General features: G+C 36.8%; 2 protein-coding genes across 4 annotated transcripts; one reads left to right on the top strand and one right to left on the bottom strand.

Moving 5' to 3' along the window:
* The first annotated feature begins 371 nt into the window (after positions 1-371).
* Positions 372-4462, top strand: MDH (malate dehydrogenase). 3 transcript variants are annotated; one of them, XM_088982821.1, is made up of 2 exons: positions 372-557; positions 2820-4462. In XM_088982821.1, the coding sequence occupies exon 2, from the start codon at positions 2828-2830 to the stop codon at positions 4067-4069; it is 1242 nt and encodes a 413-aa protein (XP_088838947.1). In that variant the 5' UTR covers positions 372-557; positions 2820-2827; the 3' UTR covers positions 4070-4462. The 3 variants fall into 3 exon arrangements, with proteins under 3 accessions (XP_088838947.1, XP_088838945.1, XP_088838946.1); XM_088982819.1 differs by having other exon boundaries at positions 556-702; XM_088982820.1 differs by lacking the exon at positions 372-557 and adding an exon at positions 563-1139.
* A 2754-nt stretch (positions 4463-7216) lies between these two features.
* AGAL2 (alpha-galactosidase 2) lies at positions 7217-18205 on the bottom strand. Its single transcript, XM_088985640.1, has 15 exons — positions 17949-18205; positions 12295-12353; positions 12099-12155; positions 11942-11976; positions 11225-11328; positions 10929-11004; positions 10756-10814; positions 10563-10628; positions 9905-9988; positions 9526-9590; positions 9354-9436; positions 9153-9243; positions 9010-9059; positions 7971-8111; positions 7217-7752 (listed from the first exon to the last, which is right to left on the bottom strand). Exons 1-15 carry the CDS (start codon positions 18113-18115, stop codon positions 7654-7656), a joined length of 1236 nt encoding a protein of 411 aa, XP_088841766.1. The 5' UTR covers positions 18116-18205; the 3' UTR covers positions 7217-7653.
* Between the last annotated feature and the right edge of the window lie 3873 nt (positions 18206-22078).

Genomic DNA, 22078 nt, shown 5'->3' on the forward strand with positions numbered 1-22078 from the left:
GAGTTTGGATGGCTCGCCAAGCCAGCTCCATATCACGGAGATGTTCCCGATGTGCGGCTGCAGTTTGTAGGGAGCCAACCCGACTCCAGATTGTCCTGACAAAGACAAATATTCCATCGAGATTCCGTATTCTGTCCAGCCTTTGTTGGGCATGTACGTTATTCTTGATACCAGCGATGTCTAGTTTCGGGTTTTCTTATCGAGACATTATTCAGTGAGATCATCTCATACGTAAAGCTTCTGGTTGGATACGTGTCTAATTTTTAACAGTTAATTGTCTAGATTTCCGTCTGATAAAGGTCCACGTAATCACCCTACGTGGGGGCTCTATAAAGGCGAGAGATATGACTTCCGATTCCGATTCAGTGCTTTTCGCGATACAAAGCCTTGAAAGTAGCCGCGACCCACCAGCTTCAAGAGAGAGAGAGAGAGAGAGAGAGAGAGAGTGTTGAGTTGAAGGAGAAGAGAAGAGTGAACGAAGCTGAAGCTCTTCATTGGCTCTCCAGCCGCGGCAGACGGGGCATTCGTTCTTTAATCAGACATCTATTTGTCTCCAGGTATCAATCAAACCTTAATCTTCCCTCCTCTCTGTGTTTTTGTCTGAGTGTGGATCTGGAGGTGGTTTTGGTGTTTTCTTTGATTTTAGATCTGTTTTCTTTTTTATGCTTTTCATCCTTAACATTCAATGGATCCATGTTCTGGGTATGCTTGATTTCCTTGAATTCAGGCTTTGTTTTGTTCTTCTTGATTTCAGTTGTTCTATCAATCCGGATTAGATATCAGATGTATTGCTTTTCTTTCTTTTCTTGTTTTTCTTCCATTCGAGCTTGTGATTGGGACACGGCATGGAGATATGAAGTGTCGGATTCAAAGATGATTGCAGAGATTATTATGATGGAAAACCCAAGTGCTTGAAGGAAATCGAGATGATTCTGCACTTTGTTTTTTCTCATCTAGTGCCAGGCCGTATTTTCAAGGGTCCTGGGTTTTCCTGATAATGCTCCTTTTTGATTCGAATCATTCAGGATGAGTTGTCTTGGTATTTTATGGTCGGTACTCTTACTAATTTTTAAGATTCCTCTCGGACTCGGGGTAGCAGAGCTGTATGCTAGCTTGCAAATGTGGTTTGGCTAGTAAAGGTTCTTTTCAAGTCATTAGCTGCTTTAATTAAGTTCTTGTTTTGAAATTAGGGCCTTTCTTCATGTTTTGGGCATTTCCGAACTCGTCTTCAAAATCTGTTTAGGTTTTCATTTGAATGTTGGTATTCTTTTACCTTTGATTTCAGTCTCCTGTTTCGATATCCTTTTGAACCCTATCTTGGTTATGGTGTAAGGCTCATTTTGGGAAGAGTGCAAATACAAATATGTACAGTCAAAACCATGTATTAGTATTCCTAAGCCATGTGGAAACTGAGCCTATGGTTCAAGTTGCTTTCTTGAAACATTTCTTCTTCTTTATTCTTTCTGTCTCTTTTGTTTCACCTTTTTTGGAGGCTTTAAGTTCTGTGGACTGAGACTGGCTTCATGAATGTTTTCAAATTTGATTGAATAGCTGGACCATTAGTTCTCTTTTCTTCAGGAAGATGCATGGCTTAGGATTGTTAAAATAAATGCTTCTGAGAAAGCCTGTAGTAGGACCTAATTCCTGATTTCTCGTCTCTTCTTGCTTGAAATTTGGGTTTTTTATTTGGAGGGTAGGTGTTGTAGTTCGGATACGTAGGAAATAATCCATTCTGCCTGTATGTTGAATTATTCATCACAATTTGACCCTATTTATTTTTTCTTAAGTATGGGTGCTCCAAAAGAATTTGGAGTTTTACCTGACTGTTTCTTAGGTTCGATTAAATGTGTTCCATCCATATATCTATGTTGTGCTGCTAATTTGATTGGTATGGTATGGAAGGTTTTGTATCTTGGCAAGTGCAGGATCTATCATAGATCATTTGTTTTTCTTCTTCGATTTTCCTTTGATCTTGATTCTTAGCTACAGATATGGGTTTAGCGATCTTGGAAAATATTTTGTTTTCTTTTAGCTCTAGAAGTCAATATTCTCTTGTGAGAGGTAAATGTTCCACCCCATGAGTTTAAATAGAGCTGAAATTTTTGTAAAAGAATTAGTGAATGAAATAAATTTTATGAATATCTTTGCTTCTTTTGTTTGGTCCAGACTCCAAACATTCTTGATGGTGCAAACTCCTTCAAGCTATTGGTTATTGCCTCATAGATTTTCTAGGTGTCGACTCCAAGGTTATTCTATTATATTTTCTTTTCTTATTAGATCTATATACTATTAGATTTGGCATTGCCCCTTCCGCTCAGTTTGGAAAGAGTACAAATACAGATATGTACAATTGTACAGTGCAAAATAAGGTTTAGAAATACAATATACAAAGTTTTCCGTTTTGTACTGTATATATTTGCATTTGTACACTTCCCAAAATGAGCCTTCATTATCAAATCTGCATTTCAACATTGTGAGTCTTATCTCTATCAAAAACTTGTTTATATATATATATATATATATTCAAGGTCAAATTTATATCAGTGTGAAAGAGTTGGAAGCTATGTTGCCCGAATAGGGTTGGGGCATTAGTAGTGTAAAGTTTCAGGAATGAAGTAACAGTAAAATAAAATTGTGGTGTTCAACAGTAGACAGACATAGTATAACACCAAGTGTAGCTTTTCGTTTTCATTTTCTCATTTAGAATAACTTGAATGACTTCGATTATGCTTTTTAGTTATAAAGTTTTACTTGAGTATGATCAGCTTGGCCAATTGTAGCTTGACCAACATTTTTTTGGCATGTCTTAATGTTATCAGGTTGCAAAATGGCTGCAACAACAGCTTCTACCTTTCTTGTTGGATCAGTTTCTCCATACGGTGCCCAGGCATGCATGGATTCAAAACTGAAGCCATTCAACGTGAAATTCAACTCAGGCAACTGTCTTAGGAGTTTCAGTGGTCTTAAGGCAGAAGCATCTGTAAGTTGTGAAACGGAGACATCCTTCTTTGGCAGAGAAAGTGTGGCTGCTCTTGGGGATTCTTTTGTACCAAGAGCTGTAAAACAAAACCAGAGGAGCATCTGTTGTGTTCGGCCTCAAGCTTCATCCTACAAAGTGGCCATTCTTGGAGCGGCTGGTGGGATTGGTCAACCCCTGTCACTTTTGATCAAGATGTCCCCATTAGTTTCGGCCTTGCATCTTTATGATATTGCAAATGTTAAGGGAGTTGCTGCCGATATCAGCCACTGCAACACTCCTTCTCAGGTGCTTGATTTTACAGGGGCTTCTGAATTGGCCAATTGTTTGAAAGGTGTAGATGTGGTGGTCATACCTGCTGGAGTTCCAAGAAAGCCGGGAATGACCCGTGATGATCTCTTCAATATTAATGCCAGCATTGTGAAATCCTTGGTTGAGGCTGTTGCAGATAACTGTCCAGAAGCTTTCATCCATATCATCAGCAACCCAGTCAATTCTACTGTCCCCATTGCAGCAGAAGTCTTAAAGCAGAAAGGTGTTTATGATCCAAAGAAGTTATTTGGGGTTACAACACTGGATGTAGTTAGGGCAAACACTTTTGTTGCACAGAAGAAGAACCTGAAGCTTATTGATGTAGATGTCCCGGTTGTTGGGGGACATGCAGGGATCACCATCCTTCCACTGCTTTCAAAGACGAAGCCATCTGTAAGTTTCACAAACGAAGAAGTGGAGGAGTTGACTGTAAGGATCCAAAATGCTGGGACAGAAGTGGTAGAGGCCAAGGCAGGTGCTGGGTCTGCCACACTGTCAATGGCATATGCAGCTGCAAGGTTTGTTGAGTCCTCCCTCCGTGCTCTTGACGGGGATGCGGACGTCTATGAATGTGCTTTCATCCAGTCAGAGCTGACTGAGCTGCCATTCTTTGCTTCAAGGGTTAAAATGGGAAAGAAAGGGATCGAAGCTGTGATATCTGCGGACCTGCAGGGACTGACTGAGTATGAGGCGAAGGCTTTGGAGGCACTTAAGCCAGAGTTGAAGGGTAGCATTGAGAAGGGTGTGGCATTTGCCAACAAGCAACCAGTGGCTGCATGAGTTAGTCCGTTGGATCTACCTTACATCATTACTATCCAGTGTTAGAATAGAATAACAAGATGGAGGGAAAATTGCTGCAGTTTATCCATTGTGCCGGTGAAGCTGCAGTGTTCTATCCATTCTGTGTATGCTGTGAAAGTGTCTTAGTGGGTCTTTTTACAAGGGGGAAGGGGTTGGAAATAGAAATTTTGTAGGTCTCAAGAGTCAGAGAGAGATAGATAGATGTGGTTCAGTTCAGGTGGAGAGCAGCAGAAAGCTGTCATGTGATAGAAATCTGTGATACACACTCTCATGGTGGTAGTCCGGAAATAAAACTGCAGTTGACTTACAGGAGAGAAGAAACCTGCATTTGCATTGATCTACCAAATTTCCCGTTTTATTTTCTGTTGGAAATGCTTGTTTTGCTGTTTACTGTTGGAACTTAAAACATTGATGGGAGTGGTGTGTTCTGGTCGTCCGGCTCGCAGTCACGGGCTCTTAAACCCAAAGCACATAAATTTGTGGTCATGGTGCTTTTGACAGGTTTGTCTGTCGTTTTTCTGGGGTTCGAGGATAGGCTTTTAGCATCTCTATGCACTGCAGAAGAAAAGCGTTGGAACACTATGCAGTTGCTACGTAGACTTTTTACAGCCCTGCCCAACACCGAATGGCCCATGGTTGAATTCACCTGTAACCAACCAGCTGAACCCACCCCAGCCCGATCCGATTAAATGAAAATGAGAAACCTAGCCCCTCGCAACCTTTTTTTTTTAATTGTCTGATAACTGAGCCCGTTGCAACCTGGGTTTATCATAATCAACCCATCTCACCTTGCCCACCCAACCCAAGTCACCTTGCCGTTCATTGCCTTCTCTCACTTTAACTACCTCATTCGGTCATTCTCAAGTTCTTTGGCTAGCGAGAAAGACAAACAATTTGCCTCTTATATGATTGAACTTTTGGACCCCTGATTCTAAAAAGTTCTTTTCTTCCCATTTCATTGCATTTTTCTTGATACATGATTCTTCATTTTCAGTTTCAGGTTGTTTGTTATTTAATTGTGCCAGCTCAATACAGGTTTCTCGGCACGCGATGCACTTTTGTATTCATACGTGCGAATGATCGGGATTTGCTCCATAGGATAAGCCTCATACCCACCTTGTAGCATCTTCACATGAATGAAAACATATAAATATGGGAGATATTTCTTATGGCTGCAACGTATGACTTGATGCCTTCTATCACTCCTCGTCGAGCAAACCCACCACCACGAATAGGACTACCTGACAGAAGAGCTACCTAAACCAGACTACCACGAAAAGGGCTACCAGCACAACACCTCCGGTCCTGGTTTAGTTTTCTTCCATGTCTGGGGGCCTACTTGCACGCGTGACTACCGATGTGCTTTCCTCTTCATGTATGGTTATTCCCAGTTTCCTATTCATAAATCATAATACACCACGATTCATTGTTAAGACGGGCCTTCTCCTTGTGAAAGCCCACATCTTTTGCACTGAGAACTGGCTTCCTATCTCATCAACACAACTTTAATGGGAAACTGGCTTCCTTAAGGCTATGTTTCTCTCTTATTTTCTATCAAACCTAACACAGCTTAAGGGTTTCGGTTGTACTAGTTTTTCTTGGCTCTACCCTTATAATAAGCACAGGCTTGATTACTGTTCCCACACTATGTGCTCATTGGGTATGGGCCTCAGCACCTGGGTTCGTTCATCTTACAAGATTGGAATTGGGCCACATTTGCCCTCACTATATATATGGTCTCTGCCAGCACCCAGGGCATCGTTTAGGGTCATAATAGATCATAAGAGTAAATGGGTTTTGCCCAAGGTTCAAAATATCGATACGCCGGTAGGGGCGTACCAGGCTATATCAGTACTTGCTTTTATACTTTTTATTTATTTTTTATTTTTTTAAAACCAGTTCAGGGCGGCCGGTTTAAGGCTCCTCCATCCCCTGAACTGGTCAGAACCCCGATACACCCTCTGTAGGGGTGTATCGGGGAGCTTCCGAAATGATACATATTGATCAATACGGGCCGATACGTGTCGATACTTTGAACCTTGGTTTTGCCCAAACCTAGCCAATCTATAGGTTCGGTTTTATTCCTCTGATCACGCCAGAATTGTTGCCCAAACCCACCACAATTAATCTTGAGTTGCTTTCAGGAGGGGACTGGACAGAGTTCAAACTTCATTTTAAGCCATGAAACATGAGTCTTGGTACCAGTATCACAAAATGCATCCTTGAGTTATCAATGTTGCATCCCGGCATGGGTGCATGCAAGGTTTAAAGTATCGATACATACGCTCCGTATTAGGTGTATTGTATTGTATCTTTAGATGGCCAATACACATGTTTACAGGTGTTTTCGGGGACCCATTTTTTTATTAAATATATATAAAATTATACTTAAAACTGAAATTTGAAAAAAAAACTAAGAAGACAAAAATTGCATCAGTTAAATACTGATACACTTCTACCGATACAAAGAGGTGTACGGATGCTTTGAACGATGGATGCATGTTAAATATTGACATGCAGTAACATTGTTGCTCCATTGTTTTTTCTGCATTAATTCATATTAGACAATCTCTGTTGGAGAACAACTCAAAATTGAGAGTTATTGATTTATCATCATCATCATTATTTAAGCCTTCTTCCAACCATATGGGATAGACTACATGAATCCTGTTTCCTTTCTATTCAGTTCCATATCCATTGTTAAATTATGTACACTTAAATAATTTCTCATTACTTCCACCGAGTCCTTTTGGTTCCTTACAAAAAAGTCCTTTTGGTTCCACCGAGTCATCATCATCATTATTTAAGCCTTCTAGCTCCTTCAACTTGTTACACACCACTTTTTCCAAACAAGTTCTGTAGATGGTCTTCTATGAACACGACTACACAATTCCAATAAACTTTCTCTCATTTTATAACCTATTGGATCTATTCCAAGATTCCTTTGCATGATGATATCATTTGTTTACTGTTATTGACACCATCATTTATTCATTTTTTTCGTAACAAATATTCCCCATTCCATATTTGAATTGCTACAACTACTAAGCTTATTCTCCAATTGAATATTATTTGTTAAGCTGTTTTGGAGCTAAAATCTAGAATATAGATGGCATGTCCATGCATAAATATGATCATTGTTGTATATGCAATGGAGGTATACATTATTTTTGCAAACTCATTTATAATGAAGAAGAGAACATCTGAATAACACAAAACCCACAGTTTCTCTTATCTTACATTATTTTATTTGCTATGAAATATTTTACCACTCTGGATAGGATTTTTTTTTCAGCATTCTTGCTGCTATTCTGGGGCAACACTAAAAATAGTTCATGAAATTGATATGTTATATATATTCCATAAAAATGTGATATGATCAGATAAGCTGCATATCCCCTCTTTTATTTTATTTTATTTATTATTTATTTTTCCTTTTTTGGAGGTCAGAGACATCCAAAATTTGTTATTAGGCGCCCACCTTTGCATCAGATTGCTAAACCATCACCTTGACAAATGTGCATCAATGGATGTGCTCAAAGCATGAGTAGAACACTTTCTTCCTAATGGCGCACTCCACTTGGTGATAGGACATACATTTCACAGCCATGAGACTCAACCTCTGCAGAAATTTTCCCTTGAACTGAAGTCTCAGTTTTATGCTGCATAAGACATACAAAACCAAAGGGTCAGGGCATACCATGATCAAATGGGTAGGTCTAGATCTGTTCATAAAGCTCAGTTTTGAAGGAGTATAAATACAAATACGTAGAGTGCAAAATCTTGTATTTTGTATTTTTTTTATGTATTTGTATTGTACAAATTTGTATTTGACCTCCTTCCAAACTGAGCCTAAGAAGAGATAATTTAGGAATCTCACCTTCCACAAACTGCGAACATCTACAATAGTTGATGAACTAAGGCCAATATCAGACCAAAATACAGTAAGTTCTGCTTTTATAGGCCCTCTATTCCATAATATCACTGCCACCCTGTTACCACTAAGAGGACCTGCCCAAACCTGCAAATTTCCAAGGGTGATTGGTCTTGGCAATGGAATTTTCTGTACACAGAGACAGAATAAGAAATTCATAGATTTAGCTTAGTGCGTGGATAAATCTGGTCTTGCATTGGGTTTGACAATAAGATATGTCCCTTTTGGACCTTTATGGGGCTTTGCCTTAGATGCTTCTGTCCAATGATGAGCTTGAATTTAATCCAAGTAAGCCTGGATAAATGTAATATGAGTCGGGTTTCCTCTGTATAGATTTGAGGGGTAAGGCCTTACGTCCCCCCTCCAAGGTTTTTCTTGATTATGAATAAATTTGCGGTGGCCATCCTTCCACTGGAAGTAAATTTTGGGGTTTAAAAAAAAGTAAAAGAAAAGGACAGCCTTACCTCTGCACATACAGGGAGGCTGTTCCCAATATTTGAACCTTGGTCATCCAGGTCGCAATGGAACAAGCTAACTGTTGTGACAAGGCCCACCCTCCGAGTTAGGATAAATGTAATAGTAAGGGTGTCAATGGACCGGTTTTAGATTGGGCCCTGCCAAACCAAAATCAATTTGGATGGGTTGGACAGACCAGCAAGGCATATTAAATTGGACCAGTCTAGACTTAATGTTCCAAAGTGTTTATTGGATTGGATTGAACCTGGTCCATTAACAATGAATTTATATTGGATTTGGTTGGATTGAGCCAATTTCTGGTCCATAGATAGAAGATAAGAATATAGGTGTCAATGGACCAGGTTTGGGTTAGAACCAATCTAAATTAAAACAACTTTGAACAGATTGGACGGTCCAAAATATCATTGGATTGGATTGGACATGGTACATTTGTAATGAGCTCACAGTTTCCCCATTCTACATAGCTATTGAAGTAGCATGGGAAGAAAAAAAGTAATGTAAAAGTTACCTCCAACTCTCCATCCTTCTTAACCTTTTTCCCTTGAACTCCAAGTTTATCTGTTCAAACCAGTTTCTTATAAGATAAATCCACCTCAATAATTTAATGTGGGTGTGTGGATTCAGTTCATTCAAGAATTTGCTAAACAATACCTTGATTTACATCAATAACTTCTTTGTTGCTAAGAATTTCAAAGGTTGCATTGTCCATGGATCGGATGTCACATCCAATCAACAATGGAGCCTGTACATGTATAGCAAGTTAGCAACAGATGATACTAACTGGACCATCATCTGCAGAGAGATTAACAGAACTATTCATGTATAGAAAACAATAAAAGCCTAAAGGGGTACCTTAATTAGTGCCCATATGCTGAAGTGTGACCGGTATTCCTCTGTGGTCATGCCACCATTTCCTACTTCAAGCATGTCAGGATCTGATCCAAAGCAGCTCACCAAGTGAGATATCTTGGAGTTCTTCACAGCAATTTAAGAAAAAAATTGTACACAATTGAGCTAACTTTACCATTCCAACCACCAGGTCCAGCATAAGATGCCCACTTATCATTTAGATCTGCACGAGTTGCCATACTGACCATAGAAGTAACATCAGCTTCTTGCAACAGGGAAATAAACTTGACCATGTAAAATGCATTTCAGTAAGGAGGGTAGCTTTGGATTTATGGAATCACGAGGCTTCCTTTTGGAAAGAGAAACATAGATACCCTAAATTGCATATCTCATAGGTATTTTTCTTTCATCTCCTAAGATGGGGGGTGTAGGTTTATTGTCTAAAAACATTGGTTTGAAATGCCTTTTTGCCAATGCTACTCCAATAAAGCCATCAGGGCAGCATAGCTAGAGATTCATTTTACAAAGATATATGGGTATATCATAAATTTTACCTTCCCCAACTATCCACAATATCATCTGTTGTTCTCCAACTATTTCCTAGACCAGGTGCCCATGTTGCAGGGTCTTCCTCTCCCCTGGAATCACAAACCCAGTAAAGTTAATGAAAACAGAATTGTAGATATTGACAAGTTAAAAATCCAAAACAAAGACAGAATTTTCTTTATATTCAATTGTTTAGAGTTTAGACTGTTTGCAATGAGGACTGAATTATGTCTTTTTAAGTGAACTTATCTGTAAGTGCACTAGTTGCATGGGCTTATATGATAATTTCAGAAGTGACAGTTTTGAGCATATTCTTATTCCAAAAGCTTTAAGTTGTAGCATTATATGAGTTTTATTTCCATGATGTTCTTCTGTACTTGGTGCTTGCACAAGCAAGATTCCTTTATGAATGAAATAGATCAGATGGACAAAATTTTCCAGTGAAACCTTGAATTTTTTTATACATACATTATTCCTACTAAACAGAATCACGAAGAGGTTTTATCATGGTTACCAATTGATGAGAATGAATTCTAATTTGGTTTTCCTTAGGTTCAGATTGGAAGGAGTGAAAATACAAATACGAAGAGTGCAAAGCCTTGTATTATTTTGTATGAATTTGCACTCTTTCCAAACTGAGATTTTCAGACTTGAAAATTTACCTACCATTCACACAGCGAGAAAAATATAGGCCTTCCTGTCTCCAGTAATGCTTTACTCATCTTAGGGAACCTATTTCACATAATAAGAAAACAGTCCAAGAGTAAATAGAAAGACTGGTTCTTTGAATAACTGATGAAGGGTGACTGAACTTGAATGGACAGATAACAACATTGATCACTATCACACTGTTGGTTACCTCTCCCTTGGGCTTGTACCACTGTTATCACAGTTATCATATTTCAAATAGTCAACTCCCTACATGAAAAGAGTTAAAAGCAGAAGGTAAATTAATCACTTCTAGATGGATTTCATCTGAGGCATTATAACTAATCTCAGAAGCAATCTTTACATAAAAACAGTCAAGCATACCCATGATGCAAATGTTTTTGCATCTTGTTCTTCATATCCCAGTGATCCAGGCATTGACTGACTGCAAGTAGTAGTCCTGAAAAAATATAAAACGAAATGCTCAACTCCTTGAAAAACATGAGTCCATTACGAATGGACCAAGTCCAATCCGATCCGATCCGATGAATACTTTGGACCATTTTGGACCAGTCCAATTCAATGTTTGGACCGCCCAATCTGATTTGCCCTATAACAGGCAATGTGATTTGAATCTAAGCAGTTGATACTGAAAGCTGGTTTAAGCACAAGAATGATACCCAGCATTTGAATAAAGTCCAAACTTTAGCCCTTTTTTATGGACGTAATCTGCTAAAGCCTTTATGCCTGAGGGAAATGTTGAAGCTTTAGGAACCAGATTCCCCTGCCAAAATCCAAATTTCCAACACAAATTGACATAAATTGCAAAGAAAATCCAACAATGAAAAAGGACTTAATGTTGATGCATCATGGACATTTGAAAATCTTGCCATGTAATGAAATAAATTAGACATTCTGTTCATCAAGCCAACAATGAAAAAGGACTTAGGACTTAACCGAATTGCAGCCTCACATCTCTATTATGAATTGAGAGATTCACCGCAGATAGAGAGTGGGTAGGAAAAGTGAGTAGGAAATCTGGTTCCAAGTAAAGTAATATGCCTCTGGGTTCCAAGTAATATGCCTATGCTCTTCCGGGCCTGTTTGTTTTTCCGGAATCTACTTTCCCAAGTAAGCAATTTATCCATGCTCTTTTTTGTTGAATTTACTTGGATAAATTTATCTTGTGGGGGCATTTTTGACCATTTCAGTTTCCACGAAAAAAATTTAGCTGTGGATCTCATATGTTTCTAAAATAAGAACATGGGTAAGTTGATCAATGGGATTCCTTCAAAATACCAAAAGCAAACTGGGCTTGGATGTATTCCTTGGTAAGTGAAGAGAATAAAAGAACAGTGGAAAGAAATTAAAGAAAACGGCATAGAGAGTAAGTGTACCATAGAATCTCTATTGAGTTCAGCCCAGCAATCATCTGATGCAATCAACAGAGGAAGAAAAAAAAAAAAAAAAAAAGGACAACTAAACGTTAGCATCACTGAATTATTGATCACCATGAAAAGATAATAGTCTAGAAGGCATAATTTGATACCGTACCGATATTTATATATTCAAATCCCACTTTTGAAAGCCCAGTTGAGACCATGGCATCCGCTGTAGAACCAGTTTGAATGAATTCATGAATAAAGTTAAATAAATGCAGTAGAAATTTATCTCTTTCTATTATTTTTAGAAAAGAAAATAAGAAGAAAACTGTACTGTAGTTATTCTTTTTATATATGGGTAAAATTACCTGTTTCTCTAATCAATTTTTCATCAACATCACAATGGAAGTGGTTCCAGGTGTTCCATCTGATGACCAAAACCACACAAATTAGTTGGAAATGCTAAGAAGAACACCCTTCCCTCCCTCCCCAGGGAAAAAAAAACAGAAAAATTAATGAGATTTATATTAATAGAATTTTAAATTATGGCAAAATCTGTGGTGCATGAACTGCATGATGAAACTAGTGATAAAACCATGCTGCACAGTTGATATCTTTAACGTTGATTAAAGTATTGATGATAAATACATTTTGTAAATAACAATTAATGAAAAGTATGTAAACCATATGATGTCTTTAACGTGATTGATTGGAATCTTAATTTAATGTATCATAATTGCACTTTTTAAATTATTTGTCTAATTCCTTAATGGAAGTATTCAGCTCAGCTTGTGAGTGGGAGCTGCTTGGGTTGCCATTAATGGAAGTGTTCAGCTCAACTTGACTACTATCATCATTTACAGTTGCAGCCCAACTTTTCAATAAAAAAATTGGGTACAATTACTAGAGCCTGACCTTCACATATATGGATCAACTTTTCTCAATTATGAGTAATTAATCGTAAAGAGGACCCACACTTCACAACCCGTTTCACATTCATTAATGAACCCAACTGCATCAACTGTAATATGTGATTGGAACCGATGCAATATTTTCCCACCATTCAGTTGGGCACATCGATCCCAACTTTGATTTAAGTCCAACTGGGTGTTTGTTCCCTGGTATCTTTAGTCACAATGTTTGAATTTAATTTGTATTAATATAAATATATGGGGGGTGTAAATAAGAAAGCTGCAAATTTTGATATCTTTTTATTTTTTTTTGCTTCGAGTTATATTTTGTTTTTCTTTAAATTTTAGTTTATTTCATCTGCACCGCAAATAAATGAAATAAAATAAAACCTATAACCAAATTAAACCGAAATTTGTACTCTACTCATTTATACTTTCATACTTTTGCATCAATATAAATGAACTTCCACTAACTAACAAGGCCTAAACCATTGCAATAGTTCATAATGCTGCATTTGGAAATGATGCAAATAGAGTGTAAATCTCAGTTCAAGATAAATTTACATTCTAGTTTAATTTTGCCTGAAAACACATTTTCTAATGTATATTTACATCGATAATGAGATGTAAAAGTACATAAAAAAAATTTGCATTTAAGTGGGTTTTTGATAGAAAAAGACATATTTTATTGAAATTCGCATTTACATCCATTACAAATAAAAGTTTGTTTGGTAAGGAGATAATTTTGTCAACCCAACTTTGTAATTTAAATCAACCGTTTTATACTCTATATATTTACATTCACATTTCCAAACGCAACCGAATGGTTTCAAATACATGTGTGCCCTTAAGCATATTAACAAATGAAATTTATACAAATGCTTCTATACTGCAATTGTGAATCAGTTGGATTTTATGAGCCACTTCAACCCAAAATCCAATTAAGACTGACATGGCCCGTCCCTAACCTGATGGGTCGGTTCAATATGGGTTTCACTTAACCCGATCCATGATATGGGTATTTAAAAAATAGGGGGTTTGTCTTTCAAAAGAGTTAATCATTTAATACCCTTTTTTTTTTTAGTTAAATAAGGTTAAGACTCCCATTTTCTGATTTTCATCATAAATAAGATTCCATTCTCAAATATATGGCACAGAATAAAATAAATAAAAGTGTGACCCATGCATGTCCACCTAAAGAAGGAAAAGAAGACAAATGGAGGGTGATAAGTTTTAGTCAACATAGGTTGTGTTGCGCCTCGTTGACACTATCGTTTTCAAAAAAAAAAAAATAAAAAAAAAAAAAACTGGATCTGTCCGGAACCAGAACCAAATGGCTCCATGGTTTTCAAAACCAGACTAGACCGGATGGTTGGACTGGAAAAACCGGAAATCGGTCAGATGATCAGTTTCATTTTACCCCAGAACATTTTATTTTGCCAAAAACCGTTGATTTGGTCAATAAACAGCTGATCTAAGCAGTCAAACCATTCAAACCGTTTGAACCATCAAACCCTGTAAGCCGTTTTTTGTTTTTTGTTTTTTTCAGAATGGGTTATCTATTCGGTTTGAATGGTGACACCATTCAAACCGAGAACCAGACCCCTGACCACTTCATCGTCCAGTTCAATTTTAAAAACCTTGGATGGCTCAAATGGAAAACCAATCAACAAGACCAAATAAGAAAATAAGGGTGTAAATCAGGTTGGCCCAAATTAACATTTTACACTAGTTCGATCCGTTTCGAGCCTATACAAATCTTGACAAAAGTCTAACTTTAGCCTGTCCAAGTTTCACCCTAAAAAAAGGTAAATAAACAAAAGGAGTATGAAAATATACACTAAATTCAATCCGATTATTTCAAATTTAAGTTGATTTAGTGTATAAATTAAATACATAATCATACAAAGTTTATCATTAATAAATTCATTATTTCATATTTATATAAATTTGTTTTTATGTATGATTGAAAAGGTAATTACTTTATGCTCAATTTGAGAAGAGTGAAAAGTCCAATCTAAGGATTTTTGGTAGGCCTATTGAACTTGGATGTAGCAAGATCTAATCTGAATCTAATCACGTTACGGCCCTATTTATTTTTTAATTTGTGTGTAGGTAAATCGAACTTTTTTTATTCTGTGGTTCAGCTAAAAAATAACTTTTTTTGGTTAAGATTTTTTAGTAGTTTCTTCAAAGCAGTTCAGTGAAAGCTTTTCAATCATAGCTTCAGCCTTTCCAAACAGGCCCTAAATCATTCAAACAAATCACTTGATTGGATTATTCCCTGTTGCTATACTCATATGATAGGACTCACTGTGCTCACCATGTGTGCCTACCTAAGGGTCCAGTCCAAAATCAATTTAGACGGATTGGATGAACCAACAAGACATATTGGATTGGATCAATCCAGTCCAAAATATTTATTAGATTGGAGTGGACCTGGTCCATCTATAACAAATTTATATTGGATTGGGTTGTTAGGTTAAGCCAATATCTAGTCTATTGATATAAGATAAGAATATATGTGTTAATGAACTGGGTTTGGGTTGAAACCAATATAAATCAAAATGCATTTGAACAGATAGGACTGGATCGATCCAAAACATTCACCAGATTGGATTGAACCTGGTCCATTTATAATGGACTCACATTGGACTGAATTAGATTGGACCAAATCCAGTCCAATTAACACCCCAGCCTACCTGATCCGGACTGTTCATAAGAGTGACATTAACATTACACTACTATTACATAATCATTAAAGTTACTAAGAGTGCAAAACTCATCCACTCAGAAGGAGATTGGCTTTACTGAGAAAAAAAAAGAGCATTGAACTCTTTCTTTATTATTGGGAAAAAACCTCCTTTTTTCCATATAAAAAGAAAGGAAAGAACAATTACAAAACTAGAGCTGCAAAAAGATCGAACCAGATGGGACATAGATTGATTTAAATTTGATTGGTTTACATTTGAATTTGGGGTAAATTATTGAAATCTCTCTTGAAGTTTGGTAATTGTAATCGTCTCACCTGAATTTTATGACATGGTTGTAAGTAAACCCTTTTTGTCAGAATCTTCCAAAAAGAGGCATGAAAATGTCAGAAATACTTGTGCAGTTATTATTGAGGTTAATTTCTATAGAAAAAAATACAAACTTTATGAAAACAAGAAGAAAAGAGAATTTAAAGTTGTATCTTTACCTTTGAGTGATCAATATGAAGGGCAAATTTAGAAAGTAAATTAATTTCAGAAAAGAGATTGGAGGAGTTGGAGGCAAATTTGGTCAAAGTTACTATATGGGTGTTTTGGATATTTCTATGCTTCTTTTTAGAGGATTCTAACAAAAAGGACGTAGTTACAACTATGTCATAAAGTTCAGGGGAGGTGATTGCAATTACCAAACTTTAGGGGAGGCTTCCACAATAACAAGAAACTTCAAGAGAGGTTTTCGGCAATTTACCCTTGATTTTAAAATGCATTTCATCAATAAATTTATATCAGAATCTGAAATGCAATCAAATATTGAATATTATAAATAAACTAAAGTAAAATGATCAAAATAGTATTTAGTGTTAAGGAAATGAATTAAAAATGACTTTGATATTATATTTTTATTTTGTGGACAAAATTAATTGAAAACTACTTATAAAAAACTTAGTAAAAGGGCTACAAGGGGCTGAGTACATGAGTCCTATTTTGTCATTCTGTTCTCTTTAATATCATAACCATTGTTAACAAAACACAACATTTAAATCAATTTTACTAATAAATCAATTTTACTAATAGATATAATATAAATTTTAAATATTAAATCAAAATAAATTGAATCATATTGATTCAATTATAAATGAATCGAATTCAAATTCAGACAATGGATTAGTACTGATTGCAGCCCTATACCAAACGTCTCCAAACCACTTCTCCTTTTCCTAACCGAAAAAGCTTAAACATTCAAAAACCACACTGCCAAGCAAAGCCAAAATGGAAACTCTATAAGCTTGACAAGAAGGAAAAGGGATACATTAATCTCTCACTTAGCATTATTTATTGACAAATGACAACCACCGACGAACTCACAATTTTCCTATTTTCTTCTTTTGCAATGAAAATGACCACCCAACCACAGACAACACTATAATTTCCTCCTTAAAAGATTATTCACAAATAATGTTTCCTGATATAGTCAAATTGGGTTTCTTACTTTCTTTGTAAACGTTGAAAACACTTCTGCCTCTAATCAAAATCACTAGTACGGACAGATTCCATGAACAATAGATGGTTGTTCTTTTATCCTAATAAGAATGTATCTACATTTAATATATAGAGAGATTATATATATATATATATATATATATATATATATATATATATATATTGAGGCTGTATTTGGTTGCAATGCAAATAAATTTGCACTGATGTAAAACTATGGCAATGCAAATGATTTGGGTGTAAATTCTGATCTATTTTTGCTTCAAAGTTTAACTTATCTTGTTTAAGTAAATTAAGACATGAAGCAGAATAAAATAAAGGGATTTTTGGACTGTTAATCCCCCTCAGAATTTTTTTTTTTGCAGCCCTCTCCTAGTCTACTAGTAAGCCCCCCTATAAACCACATCCTACCCGAATTTTGCATCAATCCATGGACAGGATTCAATTCACCCCTAGGAAATTCTAGCTCCACCCAAGGGTGGACTGAATCATAAAAGCCCCTAAAATAAAACCCAAAACAAAATTTAAATGAGAATTTGGATTTTTTTTTCATTTGCATTAGTACAAATAAAATTGCACTGCAAACAAACACAGCCTAAATTTCAAATTACTTCATGACTATTATTGGGAGGGCCATTTCTTGGTGCAGTGGTAAAATCTCAGGCTGATATGGCAAGAATAACAACACATGGTCGAATCTGAGATCATCCAACCAAGATTTTCAGGAAAAAATAAATTAAACTTTGACTGAAATAAATCATTAAATCCATAGGATATATTTTTTTATGTTACATGATCCGAAACCGAAATCTCACACAAATTTATCAGCATTCTGATTAGAACCATGGCAGAATTCAGTGTACGCAGACACAAGAAAAGAGAACAATGGAAAAGTTTAATTACCCCATCTGAGGTGTGAGACCAACGCCATTATCCATCAGCTTCCTTTTTATCTCCTCTCTTTGTCCAAGGTTACTTACAGGAGCTGCTCCAGCAGTGACAATGGCTATGAAGAAGAGGAAAATGCAGACCAGCCTAAGGAAAGCCAAGACCGATGGAGCCATGGCCATTAAAGGCAAAAGTAAGGAAGGAGAGAGAGAAAGATGTGAGGATTCTAATGCTTGTTGCTATTATATAGGGAATGTGGGTGGAGGAAAGAGAGTTTTTCAGTGGGTGGGGTGGTGGAGTTTTAACAGTGCTTCTGTTCAAAGCCTTTGTATGTAATTAATTTAATTGTTTTTTTTTGGATGGTTCATGGTTGATGAGAAAACCAACAAAGAAAGACTTCATTTTTGGGCAAGCTGGGATTTGAGAATAGAGACCCTCTCTTGCAAGTTATATTGTCTCATAGTAGTCAATTAACATCCGTCACCCAGAAGACGGATATATGTGACTTCTCTCCCTCTCACTCTTTCAACTACATGTACACCACAAATATTTATTCAATGAACATATGGAATTACATGGATAATCTAAATATAATTTAGGATGTAGTTAGGGGGGTGTGCTAAAATGAATGTTTTTGTTTTTTATTTTTTATTTTTTTTTAAAACAAAAACAATTGCCATGTCAGCAAAAACACCTAACCCAAGACCCCTCAAATGGGTGCAATTTGCTGGGCGGTGTCATTTTGATCTGATAAACTTAGATTTGGTTTGATAGAAAATAAGAAAGAAACAGAAAGTTAGGGGAAGTTCTTAAGAAATTTTGTGAAGTTACTTAATAACTTTTTCTTAATTTTTATTTTCCTCATATTTTCTATTAAACCAAACACAGCCTGTTCAAACTTGCAGAATGACAGCCTCTCCGCATTGTGAATACTAATGGGTAGGACTATCTAGCAATTGGTGGGTTTGGGTTGGGTTGAGTTTGAACCCAATCCATTTAACCCACCAACCCGTTAATGACCCATTTAAATAAAATTAAATGGTTTCAATCCAAACCCACCATATACCATGTAGTTTTATGAAACTTGCTTAAAAGTAAAAATCAATTTAATTTTGTCAACTTGGTTAGATATTGTTTAATGATTAAAATGATTGTCTTACATAACTATATTCTAGGTTCAAATCATATCACCTACACATAATATACCATTTGAGCAAATGACTTCAGAGAGAGCATAACAGATAAGTCAATCCTTTCTAGCCTATAAAGGCAGCTAAATTGCATGGGAATTATTTGAGACATAAGATAGTGACATACATAGACAGGCCTCTAACACTTGGTGCCTTTGTATGTCCAAAGCAAGATTGGTTATATCTATTTTAGGTGTTTGCATGATACCTATATATTCAGATTGTAGTTCTAGAGGTGTTTTTCATTTAAGGCCAATGAACAACCTAGGTCCTTGGCTGCGGGTTGAGACACCACCCTTCAGGGAGTACTGACATGCATCATCTGATTTTTGAAATGGAAGAATAAAGAGAAGACAGGAATCTGAACAAAGAAGACAAAAGGGAAGAAGAAGAGAGAAGGTGCTTGAACTCCTGCCATGGAAGCCCTAGAGGCATAAGGTGGGAAATGGATCGATCACTCCTCGAAGTCAGTTAGTTAGAAGGTCATAATTAATTGTAGAAAGCTTAGTGATAATGTGGGCCAATCCCTCATAGCTCTAGAGGGTTAGATAGTGTTGGGGCTGAGGAACACCGAACACCTAGAGGGAGAGCCCTAATCATGAAGATTTGCAACAACAGGTGGAGCGTATTTTAAGTTAGTTTAGAAGGGAAATAGGACCTCTCCTAGTAGGGCTGTTCATAAGAAGGCCCAACCCAATCAAACCGACCAACCCGGACCAATCCAACCCGATTCGACTGGGTTTTCATCAGCATCGGTCGGTTTTGGGTTGGGCAAATTTATAAACCGAAATATCGGCTCAGTTTCGATTTTCTTGTGTAAAAACCGAAACCGACTCGAAACCGAACCAAATTAGTCTTCTACTAGAACTAGAACAGCCCTATCTTCTAGTTCCTACTTAACTAAATTATATCTATCCTAGTTTCTATAGTCTTTTACACCAAATAGGCAATTACAATTAGAACTAGGTGTCTTCTTTTACCTAGATTAGAATTTAGAAAGTTTCTTTAAATATAAATATTTCAGCCTTCTTTCTATAAAACAGTTTGACTTTCTATTTTATTGTCTTATTGAATATTGATAACTTTTGTCTTTTGTCTTATTGAATACTGATAACTTTTGTCTTCTATAAAACAGTTTTGTCTTTTGTCTTATTGAATACAAAAGATTTTTGAGTGGAATAGCGGTTAGTAAGGTTGGCACAGGACCAAATGTGAGACAAGTTTCAGAAATAAAGTTTGACTACAGGAGCAAAACCGAAACCGACTCAAACCGACTAGGTCGGTTTTGCCTATCAGTGGGTCGATTTTGGTTTCCACCTCAGGTAACCCGACCAGGTCGGGTCAGTTGGGAAAATCCTAGTAAACTGACCCAACCCGACCCGTATACAGCCCTATCTCCTAGTTAGTGGACCTCAGTTAGGTTTGTTCTCTTCTTCCCTAGGACTCCTACCGAGCAATAGGACTAGATCCTCGATTAACCTAAATGTTGGCATGCGTTCCTAGTTAGGTGGTAATGTGGGTCAGACCCTCGGGTCGGGCTATTCTAGGAGTAGGGGGTCAGGTTTGGGTTTGGGTACAAAAGGACCTAAGCGACTTTTTGAGGAAGAGAATTTGGACCTTTGGGGTCAAAAAGTGGAGAACCCCAAGATAACCATCCACATCTACCCATAGTCATCATATCTAAGAACCAAAAGAATTGGGAGCATGAGAGTGAGTGAAGTAATCATCCTCATGGAGTGGCGTGTGAGGTGTAAAATAGAAAAATGATTTCAAATAATTTTGATAGTTTTGTTAACATATTTTTTTGAAAACTAAAGTCTTGACTCAAAAGATAAATTAGATCCAAAGGCAAATCAAATACTCAAATCCAAGGTTTTTAAAACTGAATCGGGCAATGAACCGGTTAAGGGTCTGATTGTTCGAATTGAATAAACGACCCGTTCTGACAAAAAATTAAAAAAATGGCCAAAATTGTTGGACAGTTTGACCACCTGGGTCAGCAGTTTGTTGACCAAATCAACGATTTTTGACAAAATAACAATTCTAGGGTAAAATGGAACCGGTCACCAGTTTTTCTAGTCTGACCGTCCAGTCCGGTCCAGTTTTGAAAACCATGCTCAAATCTAGACCAATTTCCTCCTAATTGATTGATTTGTTTTTGAAATCGGGGATTGATCTAAGAGATGTGGATAAGTCGAATAGATATATCATAACCAAAATCCAGGGCACTCATAGTTTTTTATTTATGTTTATAGAGAACCTAACAAAAGATGGAAAGTTTCATTCTAGAGAGAGCTTTCTTAGTTATTCTAGACTTGCATGGAGTAATAGGAAAATGCTGCGTGATTCTAGGAGATTTAAATGTGGATTCCGACATTACTTGTGAAGAAATGGTAGAGGACAATAAAGTATATGTTTGGCATCGATGATGCAGATACAACACTGTTTTCTCAGAAAACTGTACTGCTGATGTGTGGATTGGAAGCACCATTTTTTGAGAAAATGGTATCTTGTTTGGAAACGTTGCTGCAAGGTAGGAAGTTTCCTAGAGCAACAACAATGTTTTCTCTTTGGTACCAATGCTCCAGGAAACGTTTTCAGCACTGGTACTTATTATCTAGTGCCACATCATGTCCTTGTCACTGCCACCACATGTCCCTATTGGCAACAACAAACTGCAACTTTAGGAAATGCCAAATTCAGCGTTGCTCCAAGCCACGCCTTCTCGATTTCCAAGGCATGGCTTGGAGAGCCATTTTTTTATGGAAAAACGGTTCCGAACAAATAGACGTTCCTTGGAGCACCATTTTTTCTAACATGGTGCTGATGTGAAAGGATGGGATATCCATCACATGGACACCGAAGTCTTGCGGAAAGGACTGTGCGAATTTCAAAAAAAAATTTCTCCCGTCTTTGCAGGGAATCAAATTCCCTATTTTAGAAAAACATATTTTT

The sequence above is a fragment of the Nelumbo lutea genome, chromosome 4, assembly GCF_056320005.1.
Source record: "Nelumbo lutea isolate HS-2025 chromosome 4, American lotus-T2T, whole genome shotgun sequence".
NCBI lineage: Eukaryota > Viridiplantae > Streptophyta > Magnoliopsida > Proteales > Nelumbonaceae > Nelumbo > Nelumbo lutea.

Bases quoted from the DNA above. Each gene is read 5' to 3' on its own strand.
- MDH (XM_088982819.1), top strand. From the start codon at position 663: ATGCTTTTCATCCTTAACATTCAATGGATCCATGTTCTGG. The intron at 703-2,819 runs GTATGCTTGATT...TAATGTTATCAG, and splicing joins TCAATGGATCCATGTTCTGG to GTTGCAAAATGGCTGCAACA.
- AGAL2 (XM_088985640.1), bottom strand. From the start codon at position 18,115: ATGGCCATGGCTCCATCGGTCTTGGCTTTCCTTAGGCTGGTCTGCATT. The intron at 9,437-9,525 runs GTAAAGTTAGCT...GCTTTGGATCAG, and splicing joins TGGACCTGGTGGTTGGAATG to ATCCTGACATGCTTGAAGTA. The intron at 9,244-9,353 runs GTACCCCTTTAG...ATACATGTACAG, and splicing joins GCATATGGGCACTAATTAAG to GCTCCATTGTTGATTGGATG.